At 39.9% G+C, this 23,557-nt stretch overlaps 2 protein-coding genes across 4 annotated transcripts; one reads left to right on the plus strand and one right to left on the minus strand.

The window, feature by feature from the left end:
• The first annotated feature begins 319 nt into the window (after positions 1–319).
• Positions 320–15,333, plus strand: usp8 (ubiquitin specific peptidase 8). 3 transcript variants are annotated; one of them, XM_023332626.1, is made up of 20 exons: positions 320–409; positions 986–1,160; positions 2,606–2,750; positions 2,833–2,918; positions 3,026–3,164; positions 3,283–3,325; positions 3,472–3,643; positions 3,845–4,007; positions 4,094–4,235; positions 5,200–5,477; positions 5,563–6,051; positions 6,205–6,279; positions 6,379–6,677; positions 7,563–7,784; positions 7,863–8,073; positions 8,960–8,962; positions 10,578–10,814; positions 13,524–13,666; positions 13,743–13,875; positions 13,951–15,333. In XM_023332626.1, exons 2-20 carry the CDS (start codon positions 1,057–1,059, stop codon positions 14,107–14,109), a joined length of 3,243 nt encoding a protein of 1,080 aa, XP_023188394.1. In that variant the 5' UTR covers positions 320–409; positions 986–1,056; the 3' UTR covers positions 14,110–15,333. The 3 variants fall into 3 exon arrangements, with proteins under 3 accessions (XP_023188394.1, XP_023188395.1, XP_014324498.1); XM_023332627.1 differs by having other exon boundaries at positions 5,563–6,036; XM_014469012.2 differs by lacking the exon at positions 8,960–8,962.
• On the minus strand, positions 14,331–22,964 carry usp50 (ubiquitin specific peptidase 50). The gene is made up of 7 exons (XM_014469032.2): positions 22,405–22,964; positions 19,612–19,830; positions 19,334–19,529; positions 18,725–18,925; positions 18,496–18,638; positions 17,392–17,521; positions 14,331–15,692 (listed from the first exon to the last, which is right to left on the minus strand). Exons 1-7 carry the CDS (start codon positions 22,962–22,964, stop codon positions 15,528–15,530), a joined length of 1,614 nt encoding a protein of 537 aa, XP_014324518.2. The 3' UTR covers positions 14,331–15,527.
• Between the last annotated feature and the right edge of the window lie 593 nt (positions 22,965–23,557).

Below are 23,557 nucleotides of genomic sequence, written 5' to 3' on the forward strand. Positions count from 1 at the left end.
TTCTTTCAATAATTTGGTTATTCTTGCTTTATTGAGTTTAAATTGTAGGTTTTAAAGGACAAAGTGCAAGTGTCTGTGAGACTTGTCTGTTCTGCAGGGTAAGCCTTTTCTACCACACAGTACCTTAGTTAATATGCATTTTTTGTTTCGATGAAAGATATACGTTTTTATTAGTATTATTATTATTATTACAAGGTGATAGTTCAGAAAACTGGACGTCTTTTTTTTCCTTTTCTTTTGTTTTTACGCTCCAGTCCAGTTGGTGGCGGTATTGAGCTGCCAAGCTGATTATAAGCAATAACAGCCTAATGCTAAGAAGAAGAAGAAAAAGGAGGAGGAAGCAGAACAAGAAGTCAGAAATCAGCTGTCAGAAAAGTAGCTTAAATGTAATCAGCAGGTCGGAGAAAAGGTAATTTGTGTTGGAGTAAATTTTAGTAAACAGCTCTTGCTACGTGTTTTATTGTAAAAAAAAAAAAAACCGGGGGAAATCTGTAGGCGTCGCGTTGAATTCAGTTGTAGCTGTGAATGTCAGAGCAGTAATAGTTGTGTAGTGCGCTATTCCACAACGCAACATGCTAACGCAGCTAGGCAGCTAACTAGGAAGACAACAACAAGTTCGCATTTTATTTCCTAAACGGTTCATTTATGAATAAAGCAGTTGGTGCATACAATTTACAGCGCAAGCCCACTTTAGTACTCCGTCAGCTTAGGTTTGGCTATATTATTAGAAGAAGTCGTCTTAGCTAACGTTAGCGAAAACAACTTAATGTTGTTGTCTACAGCTAACCAAAGCTAGCTAACACGATGATAGTGAAAGTAACGTTTACGGTTGTTAGAAATGACGCTACATGGAAACCAAGTTGAATATATGTCGCCCGAATTGTGTTTTATCGTAATGACATTTTTTTATGTGAGCACATTTTTTTTTATCTTCACACGAATACTGTTTTTTGTGTCCCTTTAATTTTGCTTCTGATGTGTTTAGAGATGTCCAGAGGTTGTGTGAGACACTGACTGGTCATCGGCTTGTGAGCTCTGAACTCATCACCTACCAAGATGCCTGCAGTCTCCACAGGGGCCAAGGAGTTGTATTTATCCACATCTCTAGGCGACCTCAACAAAAAAGCTGAAATTAAGCCAGACAAAACGAGCACCAGAAGGTAATGATGTTTACATTCATTAACCCAGTGTGAAAAAAGAAATACTAACGTGCAAAAGGTGTCAGTTTTTTGTATTTATTCATATTTACTCTCAATCATTTATAAAAGTGAATGTAATTGAGAAGTTTAATTGAAAAAGTAAAATATATAGATACATTACACACCGATTGACATATTTGAAGTATTTATTTATTTAGTAAAACCCATGTACCTTTTTTGTGTCTGGAATAAAGATATGATGATGATGATGATGACTAAATTCTCCTTGAGTATAGATTGGCACATAAATGCAGCATAGACTGAAGGCAATCTGGCTGTGACTGATGAGGTGTTGAGGAACCTCAGATTGGTTTAGTGGCCCTCATCAGCTTGCTTACCATTTTTTGTCAGATGTCTCTTGCTTTTAACTCTACCCAATAGATTCTGTACGGGCTTTAGGTCGGGCAATTTGCCGGTCAAACAGGCAAAGTAATACCATTATCATTAAAGAGAAATGGTTCTTGTAGGAATGTGGGCAGGTGCCAAGGAGAATGAAATCAGCATCTCCATAAAGTTTGCGAGCAGAGGGAAGCAGGAAGTGCTCTGAAATGTCCGGGCTGAATTTGGAGCCGATAGAACCTGTTGGTGGACCAACAGCAGCAGATGACACGGCTCCCAGAGCATCACTGGCTAGCTTCACACTTAGCTTAGATTGTGTGCCTCTCCGCTCTTCTTTCAGATTCTGAGAACTTGATTTCAAAATGAAAGGCAAAATTTTACTTTCATTAAAAAGATTAGAACCACTAAGCAACAGTTCATTCTTCTTTCTGCATATGTTCAAACTAAGGCGCTTCAGTCCTCACATTTCCTGTTTCAGGAGTGGCATGAAGAACGCAACAGTGATAGCTCGTGTTTTGTGTGTTTGATAACTCTTGAGGCTCTGACTGCTGTACCAGCTCAAGACCTGAGTGAACTTTGGTACACATTATTAGATGTTGTTTCTTCTTCTGCTTGTGCAGCTTTTTCTGCCATAGTTTTTTCTTACCGCTCACCTTTGTTTATATTGTTGGATAGTTCATTTTTTGAAGTCACCTGCTTTGGCAATGATGTTTTGTGACTAATCTGTCTTTTGATGTCAGACTGTCCAGTCTGTAGTCTTCTCATGATTGTGTTGGCCATAACACAAAATAACATTTCTGTATGAAAAAATCATTTTCTTAATTACCTGAAATCAGAATATTGGATATCACCTTGTAAAAAAATCGATCTATCTATATTCTGTTTTACTATTTTGTATCTCTTTATTTAATTTGTAAAATATTTCTAAGTTAAATCAGTTTCACCTCTTAAATTGAATTAATGAAATAAATGAACTTTTTGATGTTTTATTTTAATATGCTTTACCTGTAAGGAGGGAGTTTAAAAAGATTAAATAAAGGTTCTCTTTCTTCTTTTCTCCACTGCAGCTATGTTCAGAGTGCCTGCAAACTGTTCAAGGCGGCAGAGGAGTGTCGTCTTGACAGGGATGAGGAGAAAGCTTATGTGCTGTACATGAAGTACTTGACGGTTTATGACATCATAAAGAAAAGGCCAGAATTCAAGCAGCAACCGGTATGACAACTTTGATTTGAAGTGACTAATTTAATAACGTTATCTCGATTAAAACTTTTTTTTTCTGTTTTGAATTGTTTAGGATTATTACATGACTATGCTTGGAGCAAATAGCTTCAAGAAAGCCATTGAAGAAGCCGAGAAGCTGTCTGAAAGCCTTAAACTCAGGTTAGAGGTTGTGCTCATCTTAGATCACATGTAGTCTGGTCATGCTTTAAGATTGCACGTAAGGAGTTATATTTTATTAATTCAAATTAATTTTATATTTCACTCAGGTATGAGGAAGTTGAGGTGCGGAGAAAGCTTGAGGAGAAGGAGCGATTAGAGGAGAAGAAGAAAAGGGAGGAGGTAACGGAGAAAGATGGTCGAAATTCTCCAAAAGCCTCAACAATAAACAAGAAGGACAGCAAAAAGGTGAACAAATCAACTACTCAGCATTTTGCATCAGAAAGTGAAACCTGAATACAAAAATGTTTAAAATCCTGTTATTATACTAATGAGAGAATTGATTTTGTGTGTGTGTGTGTGTAAGGCGAAAGGAGAGCAGAATGAACTGAAAAGTGTCATCACTAAAGGTAAATTACACAAAAGACAAATCACAAAGTGATTGCTGTGAAATTTTGCTGCTTGCACTTCTTTGATGTTTTGTGCTGATTGAGCTTCTCTGGGCTTTGAAAAAGTTTGCACAGCCTGATTAAATATGGCTTGTTTTTCATTTTAGCTGCACAACCAGCAGGTGGCATCACAGCTGAGAAACTTTTTAACATGATGAAAGATCAGACCATATCAGTACTGGTGATGGATGCTCGCAGCCACAGGGACTACGAGGAGTCTCACATGCAGGTCCCGGCTCAGACCTGCATCAGTGTGCCGGAGGAGGCCGTCAGCCCAGGGTGAGAGACGACACTCCACTTTATTTATTCAGCGTCAAGCCACAAAAGAGTCATGTTGGGGGAAGAAAGATGGGTCCAATTCATAAATGTACAATAAAATAATTTTACACAAGAAGTGAAATCAATTTGTGAAAAGATTCATCTTTTCTGTATGTCTCAGTTCAGTGTGGCATCTTAATCTGTTTTGTTGCAACTTTTCAGAATCACTGTGACTCTGATTGAGGCGAAGTTGCCTGACGCATCTAAAGATCACTGGAGAAGGCGAGGAGTTGTTGACTATGTGGTTCTGCTCGACTGGTTTAGTTCTGCATCTGACCTTAAATTAGGCACCACTTTGATGAGTGTAAAAGACGCCATTTATAAGGTAATTGTGTATTTCCTCTGCGTTATGTCCGAATGAGGAGATTATTTTTATAGTGATACCAATGATTTTCAAACACTTTTTCACAGTGGGACAGCCTAACCATTATGCGTAGTGAGCCACTGGTGCTGGAGGGAGGCTATGAGAACTGGCTGCTGTTTTATCCAATGTATACGACCAACGCTAAAGTCCGACCGCCGAGGCAAACGATCACCAACAGCCTACCACAGCGTGAGTATCACCAGCCCTGCGTTTACAGAAACAACTAAACTTCAATGTTGATTCTGACAACATCCATTCAATGATTGTTTTTACAAAATCTGGGCTGTGTTGTCAAAATTAAACCTGACCGGCATTACATCTGAAGACAAAAAACTGGGTCAGAGGAAATTAGTTCTTTCGTCATGAGCTAGGGTCGTGTTCATGGAGATCAACATCTGTTCAAAGAGGTCGTGAACGTCATGTTTGGAAATCTTTGTTCTTGTTTTTGGTTGTCCTTATTTGAGATAACGGGCAGTAAAAATAGATAATGTCAGAATGAATCATGGTAGTTTGGCCTTGGAACAACATCGCCTGGCTGTTTCTGCTTGTCCCTCTATTTATTTTCATATCAGTAATCATTTAGTTTAAGTACATGGAGCTGCGCTTATGGTTGAGATTTACTGCTGAATCCATAAACACAATTTCAGATCTTAAACCAGAGTGACTGTCCCACACAGCTGGATTAATGACATAGCTATCTCCTTGGCTTGTTATTAACTTCATAATGAACCATTCAGTTGGCTCAGATATGTTTTGAACGATAGGAAGATAAAACCATGCAGCTAGATCAAAGTATCAACTGATTGAGATCTTTAAGTGTAGACAAACACAGTTTGTTGTTTAAAGCAGCATAAACAAAGAAAGCTTTTCTCATCAGGACATATGTTTGCAGGGATGCAAAAATAAATATTGAAACTTGTGTAGTTAAAATACCTCCTTGCAAAATGATGAGCAACAAAATAGAAAGTTAAAGGATCAAACATCTACTGGATGAGACTTTTACAGTGACGTATTAACGAGTCTCTAGCAGAGACTCTAATTACGGCTGACCACTGCAACAACGTTGCCATACATCATAGGCCGTAGTTATTTAAGCACAATGAGTTATTAGTATTGCCATGCTTATGTTTGTTATATGCCATGTTTTGAACAGTGAACTTTAGCTACCCGTCTTTGGAGGAACCGAAGCCTCCGACTCCAACTCCACCTGAGCGAGAGATTTCACCTGAACCTCAGGAACCAGCAGCTCCTGCTCTGGTGAACGGCGTCTCACCCGCTGAGCCGCCAGCATCCAAAACCTCCGTGGTTGCTGACAGGTTGCCAGATACCGTTGACCTCCCGATTACAGTACCTACTAATTCTGGTTTGGACCTGAGTAAGAAGGATCCTGCAGTTAGCCAGTCGCCTACAACTGCCAGAGTTTTCCCCCAGGTAATTCATCCATTCTGGAAACTTAAATTTTATTAAGTATTCACTCAACTGTTGCTCATCAGATGTTTTCTTCTTCACGTTTCAGTATGACAGAGCCAAGAAACCGTCTGTCCCGGTGTCCGATCAAACCAAGAGCGGCCAGAACCGGTCTGCGATAGATTCAACCCAGAACGGCCCCATCATCCCTGACCGCTCAGCTAAACCTCCACTCAGCTCCGGCGGTTCTCTGTCCAAAGACGAGCAACAACAGATACACTCCGAGGCGGTGGCCGTGATGGAGAAGGCCAAACAGGAACAGGAAAAACGCAACCAGGAGCGCCGCTTGGAAGAGGAGCGGCGGGAGAAGGAACAGAAGGAGAGGGAGGAAAGTGAAAAGAGGAAGAAGGAGGAAGAGGAGAAAAGACATCAGGAGAAGAAGAGACTCGAAAGGCAGACGGCAGAGGAAGAGGAAGACAAAGAGAAGAAAGTATGGGACGACAGAGAGCGGAGGGGGAAAGAACAAAACCCAGACACGCCTTCGAAGAGCATGTCTCTGGATTCTCCTGCTCCCAACCATATTGTGAGTGAAATCAAGGTGAGACATTTTTGCTTTGTTTGGTGATTTATTTTCAAGGGCAAAGCTGGAGACACAATGACTTTTTACGTTTTGGATTTTATTAATGGGGGGAATCTACCTTATAACCCACATTGATTGCAGCCTTTATGTGAATGTTTGTTTGGTTCACAGAGGGAGCCTCTGACTAGAGCAAGGAGTGAGGAGATGGGTAGGAGTGTGCCAGGCCTCCCTGATGGTTGGATGAAGGTATCACTTTAAATCTTGTCAATTAAAATTTCCATTTATTTGACCATAAGTGTTGCCTATTTCAACTCAAAAACTTTCTTCCCTCTTGTTTCCGGTTAGTTTTTGGACACAGTGACTGGGACCTACAGATACTACCACTCCCCTACAAACCGCGTCCACCTTTACCCTCCAGAGGTCACCGTCCCTCAGACCCCACCGTCCACCCCGCCGACCGCCAAACCTCGGTCCCAGAAGCCCGCCGAGCCCGACACGAGCCACGACCGAGAGCGGGAACAGTCCAAGCTGAAACGTTCCTACTCTTCTCCGGACATTAGCCAGGAAGTGAGCGAGGAGGCGCAGAAAAAGACGACCGCTCCAACCGCTGCTGCAGTCATACCCACCATCAACAGAGAAACCAAGTAAGGAACACTTTTGTTATTTAGTTTTTCTCTGTTTGGTATTTCTTAGAGCTAAATTGATCTGTGATAGATTTCTTAATAGGCAATTTTTTATCGTTTAGTTCAGTTAAGTATACATACACTTTTCATTTAGTCTCTTTTCTTTGAGCCTTTTGAATTTGTCTCCGTGAAGCAGATATACCGTACTATTGTACACATCAGAGTGAGAAGCTGTTTTCATTAGGTAGCATGCAAATCTTGTTTAGTTGGAACTCCTTTATTTGCATCCTCTTGTACTTGTTTCTGCCCATTTGTGCTTAACTTGGCTTTTAATAAAGGAAACTTAAAAGTTTGTAACATAATTGTTGCTGTAAGGGGTTAATTTATCTAGAAAGATTTACCCATTTGCAAGTGTAGGTAGATAGAAGTACCGTTTTCTTTTTTTTTGTTGAATAAGGTTTTGTGCTACTGCAAAAACAAATATTGAGTCATTTAGTAAATTTTGAAGGAGTCCTAAGTGACATTTGTGGCCCTGCAGATCAAAAAGGACCTTGAATGCATCACTTTAAAGTAGTGAGTAACTCTTTGGATCAAATTGGGCTCAATTTACTTTAGAATTATTAATGCAAATTGGAGCGCAAGTATACTTTAAAATAAAGCTGATTATATGAAATAAAAGCACTTTGGTGCTTTATGGAACAGCAAAACCATTGATTGTACTCTAGTAAACAATGTGAAGTAAAATAATATTAAAAAACACTGGGAATTTATGTAGTAGGTGTGCTATAATAGTCTGTTAGACAAAAATCCCAGTGTTTTAATCAGCTTTTTCTGCGTCTTTGTCTTGCTGTTCTAGGATAGTAAAAGGTCTACTCTCTGTTAAACTGGCCATTCTTTCTCTCCCAGACCTCCCAGTGTAAAGGTTTACTCTAAAGTGGAGAGCGTGCGGCCGTCTGCGGCTAAGCTTCGCAACCTGAATCCCTCCTTCGGAGGCTTGGGCGCATCACTGACTGGCCTTCGAAACCTAGGAAACACCTGCTATATGAACTCCATCCTGCAGTGTCTCTGCAACACTCCTCGCATGGCCGATTACTTCAATAACAACTTGTACCTTGAAGACATCAACAGGTGAGGTCCTCGTCAGGCGGAACCCGGCGATTCGGTGTAAAACGGTCTGACTACATCTCCGTTACCTCTGTCTGCCAGGTCCAACATTCTTGGCCATAAAGGGGAGGTTGCAGAGGAGTTTGGAGTGATAATGAAAGCGCTGTGGGCCGGTCTGTACAAGTGCATCAGTCCCCGGGACTTCAAGAGCACCATAGGAAAGATCAATGATCAGTTTGCAGGCTATGACCAGCAGGACTCCCAGGAGCTGCTCCTGTTCCTGATGGACGGCCTGCATGAAGACCTCAACAAGGTGGGACACACTTTCATTTAATACACACACTTTCATTTAATAAACGGGAAGCATGGAGCTTCCCGTTTATTTAAAAGATAAACATTCATGGCAGGATGTGCGCTTTCTGAGTTAACATTTGTTTCAAAAATATTCATTTAAATCAGGGCTGAAACAATTAGTCAGATTAATCTTGATTAGTGGATGATTGAAAGAATCAACTAATTTAGAAATCAATCATTAATTGGAGTGTACCGACTCAAAAATATGCCTCTTCCTGAAAAAACACTGAGCACTAATTAAGCCAAAACTGTACAAAAAATAAATACATTCTGCTTTTATGATGAAAAATCTTATTTGTTTTGCCCAGAACTCCCCAAATTCTGTCAAATCCTCCAATTAATTATCTTTTGGCCTCCAGGTACTAATTGGTTAGTTCGAAAAATCGTCAGCAGTTCAGCCCTACACTGAATTTACAAGTAAAGCAGAAAAGGTTTATAGAAGTATTTTAGTATTTATTTAGCTGCAGATGCGTCCTTTGCTACGCTATTACATTTGAGGAAATAAATGTTTTTCTTACTTAGAAAAGGGAATTGAATTCTTATTTTCATGTTTTAGATATTTTTTAATATTGTATAGAATAAGCATAGGTGGTTGAAGAAGACGCCATTTATTAAATTCGATTAATTGTCTGAATAATTCATGTAATTAAATAATAGTTCGCTGCAGCAATAATTTAAATCATGACTTACCTAATTCTTCTACACCTGTATGCTTTTGCTAATGTGTCTGTAAACAGTTAAAAGCATAAGTCAATTATCATTTCCTTTCTTTCTTTCTTTCTTTCTTTCTGTTTTTCTTTTCGTTTATTTATTTTTCACTGGGTATCATTTTGATGGAAATTTAGAGAGTAAGTAAAGAGCTGTGTGTTTCTGGTCCTCCTGCAGGAGTGTGAATGTGCTGTGTCTACATCTGTCCAGTCCGATGCTCTTTCAGAACCTCTGTGCATGTAGACCCAAAATATTCTCATTGCCTGCGTCTGATTGTTGTTGTTTCTTTTTTTTTTTACCAGCTTCATGTGCATTCGAATAAAGAAAAAGGTCTAGATAAAATTCTGAGAGAGCAAACAAAAGTTCTTCAGTTTCATTCCTAAATCTGTTGGGGGTTTTTTAACTCCATAAATAACTCAAGACTTAATATTTCCAAACACTTGTTCTCAAAGCCAGTTTTTAATCAGAGCTGTTCATTAGGAGCTCAGTCTAGTACTGTGACGACAGTGAATCCTGACACGTCTGCTTTGATTTGGAAGATAATGTAGTGAAAACTTTGGATCAGTCAGGAAAGTGCATCTCTCATAACCCAATTTCCATTCCATCACTTTCCTCTTGTGTGATGTCCAGACCATCTGCCATCAGGTTGGCCCAGTTCAGTGTCCATTTGACTCTTTCTGAGATTTTAAATAATTCAACAACAATTTTTTTTATGATATTCGTAACCTGCCACTTGAACCGCCTTGCAAAAGTACTAATATTCATTCAACTTCATCATGTTTTTGCTGCATAGCAGCCAGAGACTTCAGTGTATTTTATTGTAACTTTGTGATAAATCAACACAAAATGGTGCGTACTGTAGTTGTGAAGGGGAAGGAACGAGACACGATTAATGTCCTAGAGTCCTGAGATGAGTGTTTACTAATTAGGTAAATAAATTATTTCATTTACAGATGGCAGTAAAAGGAAAAATAGAAACACATAATACACATTTGTTAAAAAAAAAAAAAAAAAAAAGTGAAGTTATGTATTTTCCTTATATTTCAGTTACTTTGTGTTCATTATTCCTATGAAATCAGAATAAAATAAACTGAAGTTTGTGGCTATGCAACAAAATATAAAAAGTTCAAGGGGTGTGATTACTTTTGCAGGGCACTGGATATTTTCCTGCCCTTTCATGGTTGGATTGATCTCGTTGAGCTGCATACTGAGGAGCCTACAACACTGCCTGACCAAAATTTTAACTATACATTTACATTTTCCTAAAACTACTGCATATATAATTACAAGTTAAATTGATCACATGTTAATATACCTTGGGGTTTTTTTAGTTATAGTTATCTCATGGAGTAGTTTCACTAAGCTTGCATGTATTTATTTTCCAGCAGATGTTGGATTGTTGATGTTAGTTCATTAGCAGTGAAGGAATCCTAAAAGTCCTAAATCATGTTGTGGCTCGTTTATCTGTGAAAATATTCTCTTAATCAATCTTTTAACATGTAACTCAAAAGATTCACTCATTTTCATCTCATAAGATGATTCAACACTCATTCATTTGAGAAATCAACACTTTGCAGCACAGGCACAACAACTTGTTTGTTTAATTAGATGTGATGGTTCTTTATTTTTGGCCAGGCAGTGTATAATATATATAAGCAGGACATTCTTTGAGTCTTTTCTGACATGTGTTACTAACCTGACATGCAGCGGTTTGCCGTGTGCCATTAAGGTTTTTTTTCTTGCCTCTGTTGTCAGGCCGACAACAGGAAGCGGTACAAGGAGGAAGAAAACGACCACCTGGATGACCAGAACGCGGCCAACGTGGCCTGGAACAAGCACAAGTTGCTGAACGAGTCCATCATCGTGGCGCTGTTCCAGGGTCAGTTCAAGTCCACGGTCCAGTGTCTGACCTGCCATCGCAAATCACGCACCTTTGAGACCTTCATGTACCTGTCGCTGCCTCTGGCCTCCACCAGCAAGTGCTCCCTGCAGGTCAGTCACGACATGAACGCAGCGCTGGGAGTTTTCTCTCTAACAACTGCAAAGTAGTTTGTTTTTAAAATTATTATTTACTGGTAATTCTTAAGTTGAGCAAACTAATTAGATTGTCTGTCTACTCGTGTTCCTCTGCAAGTTTTACTCAGGTTTTGTGAAGGACAGCCATGACAAACATTTGAAACTTTTCCCAAAATATTGCACTTTGTTTTGAAGCACCTTTTAGCATTTTTCAGAATTCTGTCTTCTTTGGTTTGATCAAATTTGCTAGGTTCTCCATTTTTATCTCACAGTAAAAACATGTATTGTCCCTAAACCTTTTCATCCGAGTCCCCAGATTCTCTGTTGGGTCTGTCTTCATTGTAGCTTTAATTTTCTTCCCAGGAAGTCATTTTTTTTTTATATTTTTGATTTATGATACTTGCCTCATAGCTTGGGGTTAAACTCACTGGTATTTCAAGCGTCATTAACATTAACATAAAACTTCAATTCAATCTGAAGAATCAGGGCTTACACAAGGCCCTAAGGGGGCTCTACTGAGGGGGCCCCTTAGCTCCACTAAGGAGATAAGGGGCCCCTTAGTGGCTACTCCACTAAAGGGAGCTGAGGGGCTAAATAAAAAATAAATATTTTTTATTTTTTAGTAACAATTTCTATGTCATTATAATAACAAAAACACACAATTTCATCATGAAGTGATTTGTTTTTGCAATTTTATGGACAAAAAGAAAAGAAAATTTGTTCTTGGGGCCCCCAGAGTGCATCCAAACGTCCAAAGCTCCGGTAAAAGATAAGTTAGCAAAACAATGTCTCAACAAAGGACTTATCCTTCAGGGAGGGAGAAAAGAAAGAGGAAGAATAGAAAAAAGCCCAGATAAAGGTTTGTTTTAATGTGTCTTGGTAATGTAATGTTTATAAAAAAGATTTGTGAAGCTGCTGATAGAAAATTAGCTTTATAGCGACCTGGAATGGTTCAGTTCAACAGCCAAACATTTATGTTGGGGTCTTTGTGTGAAACTGAGTTTAAACTTGAAATTGGTTGATTCTCCTACTTGGTTCTGTATGTTTCTGAGGTTTTTTAGCTTCAAAACGCCACGTTTGATGACATTTGATAAGAGTAATTAAAACTTCTCAATGTTTGACATTGTCTAGCTTTTTAGTTTTACATCAGGCTACATGGCTACTGCATTAATATATCAATGAGCTGCTCTAAGCTGTAGTTGGGGATTTGTTGTTTGCTGCTGATCATTCATGTGGCTAAAACAAACATTATTTCTACATCAACTTATAAGTTATGTGAAACTTCTGTTAAAATCATTTGAACGCTCAGAATCAACCCGCTACCTGTCTACATCCACAGGGGAGAAAAACTCGCAAAAATTAAATTTTTAGCTGTTGGAGTAACGCTTAAGAGAAATTAATTTAATCAAAGAATGTCATGAATATGTGTGAAGGGCTGCACTGATTGCAGTTTTCTGGCTAAACCCAGTTACTGATCTTTAAAAAGCCTGACCTGCTGATTTTGATTTTGGCCTATACAATTTTTTTTGTCTGAAATGTGGCCCGGTCTGTCAGTCAAACCTCTCACTGTGGAGCAGAAGAGAACAGAGGCTGATTTTAAACCTTTGCTGACGAAGATAAGATCAGTGGATAAGATGGGCTTCATGTGTAAGTATCGGCTGATCACAATCCCCCAAAATTAAGGAAATCGGCGCCCAGAAATTAACTGGTCGATAAATGTATCCTATATTATACACGCATAGGATATAATGCAAACAGCACTGCCAGCGATGCAATAAGTTTATAGCAGGTGTGTGAATGATCTAATTTTCTAACTGTTCATTCCAGCCGGTCCACATTGTTAGCAGAAACAGAGGGCCCCAAAACCAAATTTCACTTAGGGCCCCATAGAGGCTTGGGTCAGACCTGTGAAGAATATTAACCCCAGATCATTCTGCTGCCACCTGGTGTTCATTTATGTACCAAACACAACTTTTTAGAACAAGAGCCTGTATTTAGTTTCATTTAACTCACATCCCACCAGAAGGTTTGGGGAGTTTATAGCCAGGTCTGGATGCTTGTCTTTTTTACCAGAAAATAGCTCCAGTGGTTTAAACTAGAGAATACAATAAGTTAAATGTAAAGAAAATCCTACTGGGCAACTGGAATTTATTTCAAGTCCATCAGATTTACTATCATTGATGGTACGTGAGACAAAGAGACTAAATGTTGGGACTAAATCACAAGTGCCAGTTCAAGAGTGTATACAAGTGTGCAATTAGATTAATCAAGCTTTGTTTTTAATGTTTTTTCTCTATTCTCTATTGTGATATGTTGAAAACTCTTTAAAAAAAAATTTGTAATGCTCTTTACATTACAAAAAACGGGGTTTGTTAGCATGGGTGTTTGACAGCCATTGGTTCCTGTCAGGGTCATACCCAGTTTTCCAAACCAGAATTTACAGTCGAGTTAAATTAAATATGATATTTGAGTATTTTTCATAACTATTTATGTTAATTATTCCAGAATATACCTTAAAACGTAATTACCTAAAACTGTGGTAGTACATGGATATGAAATGGTTTGCTCACATATACAAAATGAATGTAGAAAGAGACAAAAAGGCAATTCTTACAGATACAACGAGCAGCGCTAAAAGTTTTAATTTGACATTTCTCCAATATTTTTCTGCTCTCTTGTTGGTAGGATTGTCTGAGGTTGTTCTCTAAAGAGGAAAAGCTCACCGACAACAACAAGGTGTTCTGCAGACACTGCAAAGCCCACAGAGATTCCACCAAGAAGCTGGAGATCTGGAAGGTTCCTCCTATTGTCCTGGTTCACTTAAAACGGTCTGTCGTCGATGCAGGAGGTTATGAGCATTATGAGCAAATACAGACTTTTAACTCGTTCAACCTCCTTCTAAAGGTTCTCCTATGAAGGCAGATGGAGGCAAAAACTACAAACATCTGTCGATTTCCCTCTAGACAGTCTGGACCTGGCCCAGTATGTTATCGGGCCCAAGCAGAACCTGAGGAGATACAACCTTTATGCCGTGTCTGTGAGTAGGGACGAGGCCAAACTGCTTCTATGTGAGAAGTAAATCTCAATCTAACCTTTTTCTTTTTCACTGCAGAATCACTACGGGGGCTTAGACGGCGGCCACTACACGGCCTACTGTAAGAACTCCCTCAGGCAGCGCTGGTACAAGTTCGATGACCACGAAGTGACGGAAATCTCCTCGTCTTCGGTCAAGTCGTCCGCAGCCTACATCCTGTTTTACTCCACCCTGTGATGCCGCCGCAAGACACGAGGAGCAACCGCACAGCAGCCACGCTTAAGCCTAGAGGTTATTTTCTTCTGCTCCGTGAAGAGCCTGGCGCGACGTTAGTTGTGGTTAATCGATCATGTATGGAAAACGAGGGGGGTCGCGGTCGAGCGAGCCACTTTGGGATCATGACGAGCGAAAGGTGGAGGCACTCTGTGCAGCGCTTCAGCTACTAGAGGACCCGTTAGCTGTTAAAACGATGCCACCTGTATACATCACTGATCATCCAGAAGCTGAACCGATGCTCATGCTAATCTGACTTCTTTAGTTGTTTTAGGGCCGATGGTCGATTCAGTCATTTCTGTTGCAAATAGCAGCGACTGCATACGCTGGATTAACAGTTAGATGCCTTGTACATTCTTAGCATTGCCGAGGTTGCACACTAAAGATGTTTCTGTGTAAATAATTTTGTCTCTTGACCAAATTGTTTGTTTTTTTTCTCTTAAGAGTAGCAGCCAGTGAAATATGACCATCTATGTGAGGACAGACCATTGGCTTCTGGGCTCTAACTGTATAACCTTCTGCTGTTTGAAGGCAATAGGAGAGGCGGTGTGATCTTTTATTGAGATTAAGAGGAGGCCTGTTGTTGCTTGTTCATATTAACCCACGTTCTTGCACATCCAATATGCAATTGCTTTAAGTTCAGGTAAGACACATTATTTGGACAGCAGACCTTTATTTCCATCTCAGAATGCTTTAAATCGATGCTGATGCTGGGATTTCATCTGTCTCACTCCAGCCAGTGCAGAACACTCAACATGTTCCTGTAATGTTATATTTACCTTCAGATTTATCATATTCAAACACTATTAAGAGTATGACTTAATGGGATAGATTATCTAGATCTTATTCATACATTTGTTTTTGCATATTTTTTTTTTGTTTACTGAGCCTGACGATATGAAGAATTGAGTGAATTTTCAGCGTTGGCTGCGTGACTCTTTGACCAAACAATTATGTGAGAAACAACAAACCAGACTGATGTTGCTTCTTAATGGAGCCGAGATTGAGAGTTAAAAGGATTTAACTACATCTGAGTAAACTTTTATGGCCTAGCATGAAATTATAATCAGTTTTTTTTTTCTTCATTCAATCTTTTATTCTTAATTCTCTAAATACAAATTGCTTAACATGATTATATTAACCTCAAAACAACTTGTATGACTATTTATTAAAACTGCTTCAAATAAATTGTCTGTGCATTTTTTTTTCTCAATTTGATCCAGAATTGGATTACATTGTCAATTTAAGCTGGTTTTTTAAAAGTTTTTTTTTTTTTCGTCCTACAGAGGAGCCAGCTGAAGAACAAGCAACAAATTTTGCGTTTGTGTGGCAATGCATTTTATTATCCGTTGCTGAGGATGGAGATTTCAGAGCTCTTGGATCTAGAAAGGGTCGCAGCTGTAGAACAGAACGTAAGCGTCTGGAGACTGCACGACGCTCCCGTGCACTTCCTTGACCAGAGAATCGTCAAACCAATGCCACGTCTCCAGCACCGAGTTGTAGCACAGAGCCGTGTAGTGACCCATGTCCAGGTTACCTCTGTGGATCTGGAGAAAGAAAATGGTTCATTTGTCGTCTTATTAAATTTTTTTATTTTATTTTGCTTTCCTTATGTAGTTTCCAAACCAACTTCTAATTTATGCTCAATAAATTAGAACATGGGTTCCAGTTTTTAAAAATCAGATTAAAAGTAGCTTTTAAAAAAAGTCGTTACGCAAGCTTTTCATTAGACCCACATTTCTGCTTTAAGATTTTTTAATACTGGTCTGATAATTTAAATCTTAAATGTCATCTTTCCATCAGCTGTAGGTAAGAAATCTTCATCAAAAGAAATAAAAGCTTTGAACATCAGTCTGTGTGTAATCTACATCATGTTTCTCCTGTGAAGTGAGTTACTGAAGTACATAAACTTTTCATTAATTCATTGAATATGACCAACGACTGGGATAAAACTAAAATATAGACAGTGATTTTCTTGTCTGGTAGTTTGTGATATTTAACAGATTTCCAAGTTTTGAGGGAAAATGGAAAATGTTTGCATGTTAACTTTTCAAGTTAAAAGGTTTTAGGGTTGATTCATATCTAGGTGCCATTCTTTATCTTTGATATAGCAAGTCAAAGTGTTGTGTCAAAGTCACAACACTTTGTGATCTTGCATGTAGATGCATAATTCTAAGAACTATTTCAGAACTTTGTTTTTCTCCAAATCTTGGAGCCAAAAAGATTTTAGCTCCAAATCATTTGGAGATTACAAAGGGATATTTTCGAATTTATCTTAATAATTTACAAATGAACCAAAAACAGTGAAAGTGAATTTGTTTAATGCTCAATTGCAAGTTTTGTTAACTTTATTTCTACAAAGCCCCTCCTTGGAGCTGCAGCCTCCAGCCAAGCCCCCGTCTCACAGCGAACCCCTCACCTTCCCCACTCAGCTCCTCCAGACTAGTGGCAGCAACAATAAGCAAATGGTGGTAATGTCTGGTGAACTTTCACAAGCTGCTTCTCAGTCCAGGGCGTCTAAGAATATTTGTTAAGGGCATAATGAAGAACCATGTTGTAATGACATGCTGAAGGCAGTGTCAGGAAAAGCAGGAGCTTCTTAAAGAAACAGACGCAAATTTAAAGGCGTCAAATTACAAAGTCTAATTCATTTTAAGTTTACAGCATTTTTTATAACAGATGAAGTAAACATAGTTACTAGATTGTGCTATAAAATGTCACCACATAATACTGCCCCTTTAATAAATAAATCTTTGATATGTTCTCTCTAATTATTAAGCCATTTAGCAAATGGAAGGAATTTTGGTAATTCTAACCGACCTAAAACAATATAAGTTTGGTCTGATTTGACTTCAGACAGTAATAAAGAAGAAATATGTAAATAATGGGTTTCAACTGTATTTGTAATATAGTTTATATGAAACTGACTGTCTATTTGTTAAACTGCATTACTCAACGAGTCCCACATCTGACGTAGGCACATATTTTTGTTCAGAGATGAGATGAGAGAAAGATGCAGCAGAGCAGCACTGTCCGATGTTGGGCCTCGAGGTCCTGCATGTTTTATTTCTCTCCCTGGGCCAACACCCTGCATTACCTCCACTACATCCTAATGTTTCCATGTAGGTGTGATGAACCAGGAAGAGAACTGAAACATGCAGGATGCCGACCCCTTGAAGACGGACTTTGAACACCAAGATAGCATAAGTAATGCAGCTTATTGCATTCTGTCGTCTGGTCACTCACCACAACAGCATACAGATGGTAAGATGACCAACTCCGCACCGAGCTGGACAGAAACGGAGTGATATCGAGCTCCATGGAGAACGACACATTGGCTGACAACTTGACCTGTCTCCTCCCCTTACAGCCAAACCTTTAAAGAAGATAATTATGTTGGATAAATAAAGACATTTACATTCTGCCTACACAGGGTGCTTGAGCCACTTTATTAAACACTTAAAGGGGCAGCATTGTGTGTTTTCCAGTCACATGTTATCATTTTACAGCATAATCAAGTAACTGTGTTACCTTCAGTTGGTGTACAAATGCTATTTATCCAATATGACTTAAAAAAAATTTGACCGTGTCATTTAACGCCTTAAAATTGGGCCACTGTCTCTTTAAAAAAAAGTCATGCTCTTTTCCCAATAGTCTGCCTTCAGAAAGTCCTCACATCGCTTCTCTATTAGCCCTTTAACAACGTTTTCACCAGCTGAGAAGCAGCGTCTATAATGAGCTCAGCACATGCGCAGTTCCTCCAGGTGTTTGCTAATTGCTGCCGACTAGTCTGAAGCAGCTGAGTGGGGAAGTTGCGTCGCTCGGTCGCACCTGGCGTTCAGCACAGCTGAATGGTTGCCACGGGAGACTAAAGGACTCCAGGTATGTTTTTGACGAGGGAATAACATTATAACGTGATGTAAAGCTAAAAAAAAAAAAGTTGACTTTACATAATACTGCCCCACTAGCCATTTTTACAGCCAATTCCGAAACCCGCATTTATTGTCACTTTGAAGGTATTGTATTTTTCTTAAATAGACTTCTTAACAGATTAAAGAAAGTACCCTAAATGCAAACAAACAAACAAACAAAAAAAAAAGGCTTTTTTTTAAAAAAAAAAACACGCTATTCCTTCGCTTTGGCCAAAGCAAACATGGTGCTGAATAATGAATAAGGCAAAAAACGATCACTGAAGCTAATTATTTAAGCCCAGTATTGTGTGAAGATTTCAATCCCCATTAGCTGCTCTTCTTCATGGATCAGTAGGTGAGATGTTACATCCAATTTAACGAATTCAATAAGAACTTCAGAATTACAGCTATAGTATTCTTCGATGATGTTCTTACCCACCGTTTCAGGTGCAAAATGAGAATCTCTGGAGGTTTGTTTAAATAAGTTTGCACTGTTGCTTCTCTTCTTAGGCCACAGTCTGAGCAGTAGGTCTGCTCCGCCCCAGTCAGGACAGTCTCCTCGAAGAACAGGGATAAGCAATCCTGCACAGACACACAAACTGGATGAAGGTCAGGACGAACCACCAAGACCCAGAAGAGCACCTTGCGACGAATCCGGTAAAACGTGCCTGAATGGACCACTTCTTGTTGCCGTTTGGGATGGGAAGTGACAGTATGGTGAAGGTTTGACTGTTGCGCGCCTCATGACCACAGTGGAGGAAGCTGGTCAGGTAGCTTAGCTGGCCTTCAAACAGATCCGAGACAATGGTGGACTCAGTTTTGGAGCTTCTGCTCTGATTCTTTCCTGGCTGTTTTCTTGACAAATGCATCTGACGTTTTGCAACCAAATGAACACAAATATGAACTGGGAAAAGGAGTGCAAACTTGAAAGGTTGAGATGTTTTCTTAAAATGCAACCAGAACTTAAATCTACATTACTACTACTACTACTACTAATAATAATAATATTAATAATAATATTGATACATTTTATTTGCATACCGCTTTTCTAAAAACTCAGACACTTTACAGGAATCAAGCAAAATTGCAAACAGAACATCAAATCAAATCATTAAAGAAAAACAAATCCCTTAAATACACCGCATTGGACTCCCAAAAGCATAAAACATGACTTTAATCATACATTAAAAGTTGAGCTAATTAATTAGAAATTGTTTAATTGGATTATCTGGACACGAGCAGAAAACAGTGTTTGCAGATGAGAGATTTTGATGCACCTTTTTTAAGTCTTCGTGCAGAGCGTCCAGAAGGTGGAGCAGCAGTTCTTGTGCGTCTTGCTGGGTATAGCTGTCAAACTGGGGGAAGACGGAGGGCAGCGTAGACATGACTTGCACAGGGGAACAGCTGGTGCTACTCCCCTGCCACATCTGCTCCAGAAGCTCGATGAAAACCTGCGCGATCCCGCACTCGCACCTGCACAAACAGAGAGGTCAGATCACTGGGGAAGGCTCGTCTGGTCTACGAGAGAAGAGGTGGTTTGTGGGCCGCCGCGTACTTTGCCAGCTCTCTGCGTGTTTCCTGACTGAGGAGGTCTTCTACAAAGGGCATGGTTGAACAGAGACACTGCATCACAGCATTGAAGTAGCACGAATTGCCGATGTTGTCTAACCCAACAACTCCTGGTTTGCCCTGCTTGTTCGATGGCGTGCATGGCCTACTTCTCAAGTTGTAGCTCGTGCCCTCCATCATCTGAAAACAGCCATTTGTGTTTGACCTGCAGCATCACACACAGAACATGCATCAGCCTTTTGCTTTTTTTTTTTGTTAATCATGATCAGTTCGGTTCTAAAGTGGGGGGGGGAAAAATGAAAAGCTTTCGTTTACCAGGCCAGACTCTTTTGGTTCCTGCCAGATCGAACGGTAGCCTGGTAACGGAGACATTACACCAGTTCTCAGCATTCTGCATCCACTCAGTTCAAAAGAAAACAAGCAGAATGCCACAAACCAATTCGTCTCAATCGTGGCAATGCTCTCGTTTGAATGTGGTTCACTTGAAAATAGAAATAACAGCTTTGCTTTCAGGACAAAAGCAACGAGTCCTCGAGAGAAAAATGTCACTTAGAGAAAGATCATCTTAATTTAATCCCTAATTTGCCTCTAAACTGTCCTGGAGTTTTAAGTGATGACTATTTTAAAACTTAAAAAGTACTACAAAACTTAAAATTTTGTAATTTGATATGTATGGTTTTATAATTGGAAATCAGAAGATAAGATTTGATAATGCTGTTTTTTGATTTAGCTCATCATGATGGCACTTTTATTACTAGTTTCTCATAGAAACTTGTAAGTTTAGAAATTGTAAGTTAGTTTTGTCTTAAAATAAGACAAAGATACACTGCCTGGCCAAAAAAAAGGTCGCCACCAAAAAATGGTCACACTCTCTAATATTTTGTTGAACCGCCTTTAGCTTTGATTACAGCCCGCATTCGCTGTGACGTTGTTTCAATAAGCTTCTGCAGTGTCACAAGATTTATTTCCATCCAGTGTTGCATTAATCTTTCACCAATATCTTGTATTGATGATGGGAGAGTCTGACCACTGCACAAAGCCTTCTCCAGCACATCCCAAAGATTCTCAATGGGGTTAAGGTCTGGACTCTGTGGTGGCCAATCCATGTGTGAAAAAGATGTCTCATGCTCCCTGAACCACTCTTTCACAATGTGAGCCCCATGAATCCTGGCATTGTCATCTTGGAATATGCCCGTTCCATTTGGGAAGACAAAATCCATTGATGGAATAACCTGGTCATTCAGTATATTCAGGTAGTCAGCTGACCTCATTCTTTGGGCACACAATGTTGCTGAACCTAGACCTGACCAACTGCAGCAACCCCAGATCATAGCACTGCCCCCACAGGCTTGTACAGTAGGCACTGGGCATGATGGGTGCATCACTTCACCTGCCTCTCTTCTTACCCTGATGCACCCATCACTCTGGAACAGGGTAAATCTGGACTCATCAGACCACATGACCCTCTTCCATTCCTCCAGAGTCTTATGCTCCCTAGCAAACTGAAGTCTTTTTTTCTGGTTAGCCTTATTGATTAGAGGTTTTCTTACGGCTACACAGCTGTTCAATCCCAACCCTTTGAGTTCCCTTCACATTGTGCGTGTGGAAATGCTTTTGCGTTGACAATTAAACATACTCCTGAGTTCTGCTGTTGTTTTATTTCGATTTGATTTGACCAAACGTTTAAGTAATCGCCCATCACGATCATTCAGGATTTTTTTCCGACCACATTTCTTCCTGGAAGACGATGGTTCCCCACCATCCTTCCAGTTTTTAATGATGCGTTGGACAGTTCTTAACCCAGTTCTAGTAGTTTCTGCAATCTCCTTAAATGTTTTCCTTCTTGATGCATGCCAATGATTTGACCCTTCTTAAACAGACTAACGTCTTTTCCACGACCACAGGATGTGTCTTTTGCCATGGTTGTTTAAGAAATGAGGAGTTACTCATTGCATCAGCTGGGGTTAAATAACTTGTTGCCAGCTGAAAGATAATCGCCTATGCAGTACTTATCCAACAGGAGGCTTGTACCTATTTGCTTAGTTAAATCCAGGTGGCGACTTTTTTTTGGCCAGGCAGTGTATCTTACTAGTAAATTTGTACTAGTAAGTTAAGATGTAGAAGCTTGTTTTAAGTGAATGATTCTTGAATCTAGATTAAAAATGACTATCTCCACTGGCAGATTTTTTACATATAACATTGGAAAATGTATTGCTTTAAGTGAAAAATCTGTCAGTAGAATTAGTACTTTTAAAATCAATATTAAAGAATTATTGACTTAAAACAAGCTATTACGTTTTGCTGAAAAGTCGCTGGTAAGTTAGTTTTGTCTTATTTCAAGTGTACTGAGATATTTGCACTCAAAACTTGACAAAAACATTTGGTAAGATTTTATGCTTTTTGCATATTGATACAGTTAGTGGCAGCTAAAACAAAAAAAATTACATTCCAACTATAGAGCCATTTTCTTGGGTATATGTTTAACCAGGTAAACAGAGGAGTCTAACTGAGAAAGTATCCTGGTTCTGGTAAAGACAGGAGAAGACATGAAAATAATCTTGAGGTTCCCAAGATATTTGACATTTCTCTTGAAAAACACATCTCAGATCTAGACTTTTTAGGAAGAGATCATTTGAATGTATTACTGACTGTAATGGACAGGATTCTGCTGCAGTAAACGTTTCACTAATACAAACGTTATAGAGATTCAGTTATTGAAAAAGAAACGTTTTTACTCCTCTCGTGTAGCAAAGACTGCAATCAAACAAACGTGATTGACCTTTGCTTTGAAAGATTTGTGGTTTCCTGGTTGGAGCTGCTGTTCAGTCGTGCCAGGACGGGCACAGCCATGCTGCTGTCTGCGGCCAGCTGAGAGGCCAGAGCCCTGGTGAACCCCGGCAGAGGAACTGTTCGTCCTGAGGCCCGTCTCTGCAGAGTGTGGAGCACAAACGTGTTGATGCAGACGGTGTGAAGGGCCACCCAAAAGCCTGGCATGAACGCATCTTCCCCAGATCCGCTCAGGTCTGACAGAGGGAGCAGAACAGGTCCAGTCCAGCCCTGAAGGTGGGCTGTGAGTTCTGACTTTGACTCCTCTGAAGGTTTAGACGGAGATGAAGATGATGCCAGGAATATTGTTTGCTTTTTTTTTGATGATGACAATTGAATATTAATCTGTAATTCAGAGAGGATTGTTTTGAGTCTGCCCTCCATCCTCGCCGAGTTGTCCAGCTGAACAATCCGCCCTTGGCCGCAGAAAGGTTCTACCAATCGTTTGACCACTTGCACAACTACAGGCGTGTTACTCTGAGTCTGCAGCTGCTCTGGAGAGTACAGGTACATGTTGCAGATGAAGCCGGAGTTTGAGTCACAGAGGAGGGCCAGATGGAGGGAGCAAAGACCATGCTGGTGGGAGAGCATGTATTTTTTCACCACCAGTTTGGGACCAGGGTTGTGTAGAGTCTGGTAGCGGCGGAATAAATGCTTACAGAAAGCAGAGAGAGCCTCCAGCTTGTCTTCATGCTTCAGCCTGGTCAGTGACAGCAAGTGGGTGTGGATGCTGTTTCTCTTCAGGAGACCGTGCTGTCTGTCCAGTTTCAGGGTTAACTCAGATGCAAAGGTGCAGCTGTCCCCAAGAGACAAACCACTCTGCAGAACAATGGAGAACAACGTTAAAGCCTCACCGTACTCCCTGTCAGAGACAGAGATGCTCCGCTCCTTATTCAGGCTGTGCGGAAATCTCTGAGCTCCAGCCCTTGTTTCAGATCTCCTAATCAGCTCCTGGATGGCTTCTACGTCCAGCGCTTCTAGGAAAAGTTCTCTGGCGGTGTAGTAAACCTGAAAACTGGGGCTTGTTCCCGTCTTTATGAGTGACTTCCATTTTTTGGGCCTGAAGATGTTTGGTAAGCAAACCCTGACCCTCTGTAAATCTTGCA

This window comes from Xiphophorus maculatus, chromosome 4, assembly GCF_002775205.1.
Source record: "Xiphophorus maculatus strain JP 163 A chromosome 4, X_maculatus-5.0-male, whole genome shotgun sequence".
NCBI lineage: Eukaryota > Metazoa > Chordata > Actinopteri > Cyprinodontiformes > Poeciliidae > Xiphophorus > Xiphophorus maculatus.

What these genes read in the sequence shown, in the direction of transcription:
- usp50 (XM_014469032.2), bottom strand. Translation starts at nt 22,964, where the DNA reads ATGTACCTGTACTCTCCAGAGCAGCTGCAGACTCAGAGTAACACGCCT. An exon ending in ACAAATCTTTCAAAGCAAAG is followed by an intron (nt 19,831 to 22,404) that starts GTCAATCACGTT and finishes GTGATGCTGCAG; the next exon opens with GTCAAACACAAATGGCTGTT. An exon ending in ACACGCAGAGAGCTGGCAAA is followed by an intron (nt 19,530 to 19,611) that starts GTACGCGGCGGC and finishes CTGTTTGTGCAG; the next exon opens with GTGCGAGTGCGGGATCGCGC.
- usp8 (XM_023332626.1), top strand. Translation starts at nt 1,057, where the DNA reads ATGCCTGCAGTCTCCACAGGGGCCAAGGAGTTGTATTTATCCACATCT. An exon ending in CAGAATTCAAGCAGCAACCG is followed by an intron (nt 2,751 to 2,832) that starts GTATGACAACTT and finishes TGAATTGTTTAG; the next exon opens with GATTATTACATGACTATGCT. An exon ending in CTGCCAGAGTTTTCCCCCAG is followed by an intron (nt 5,478 to 5,562) that starts GTAATTCATCCA and finishes TTCACGTTTCAG; the next exon opens with TATGACAGAGCCAAGAAACC.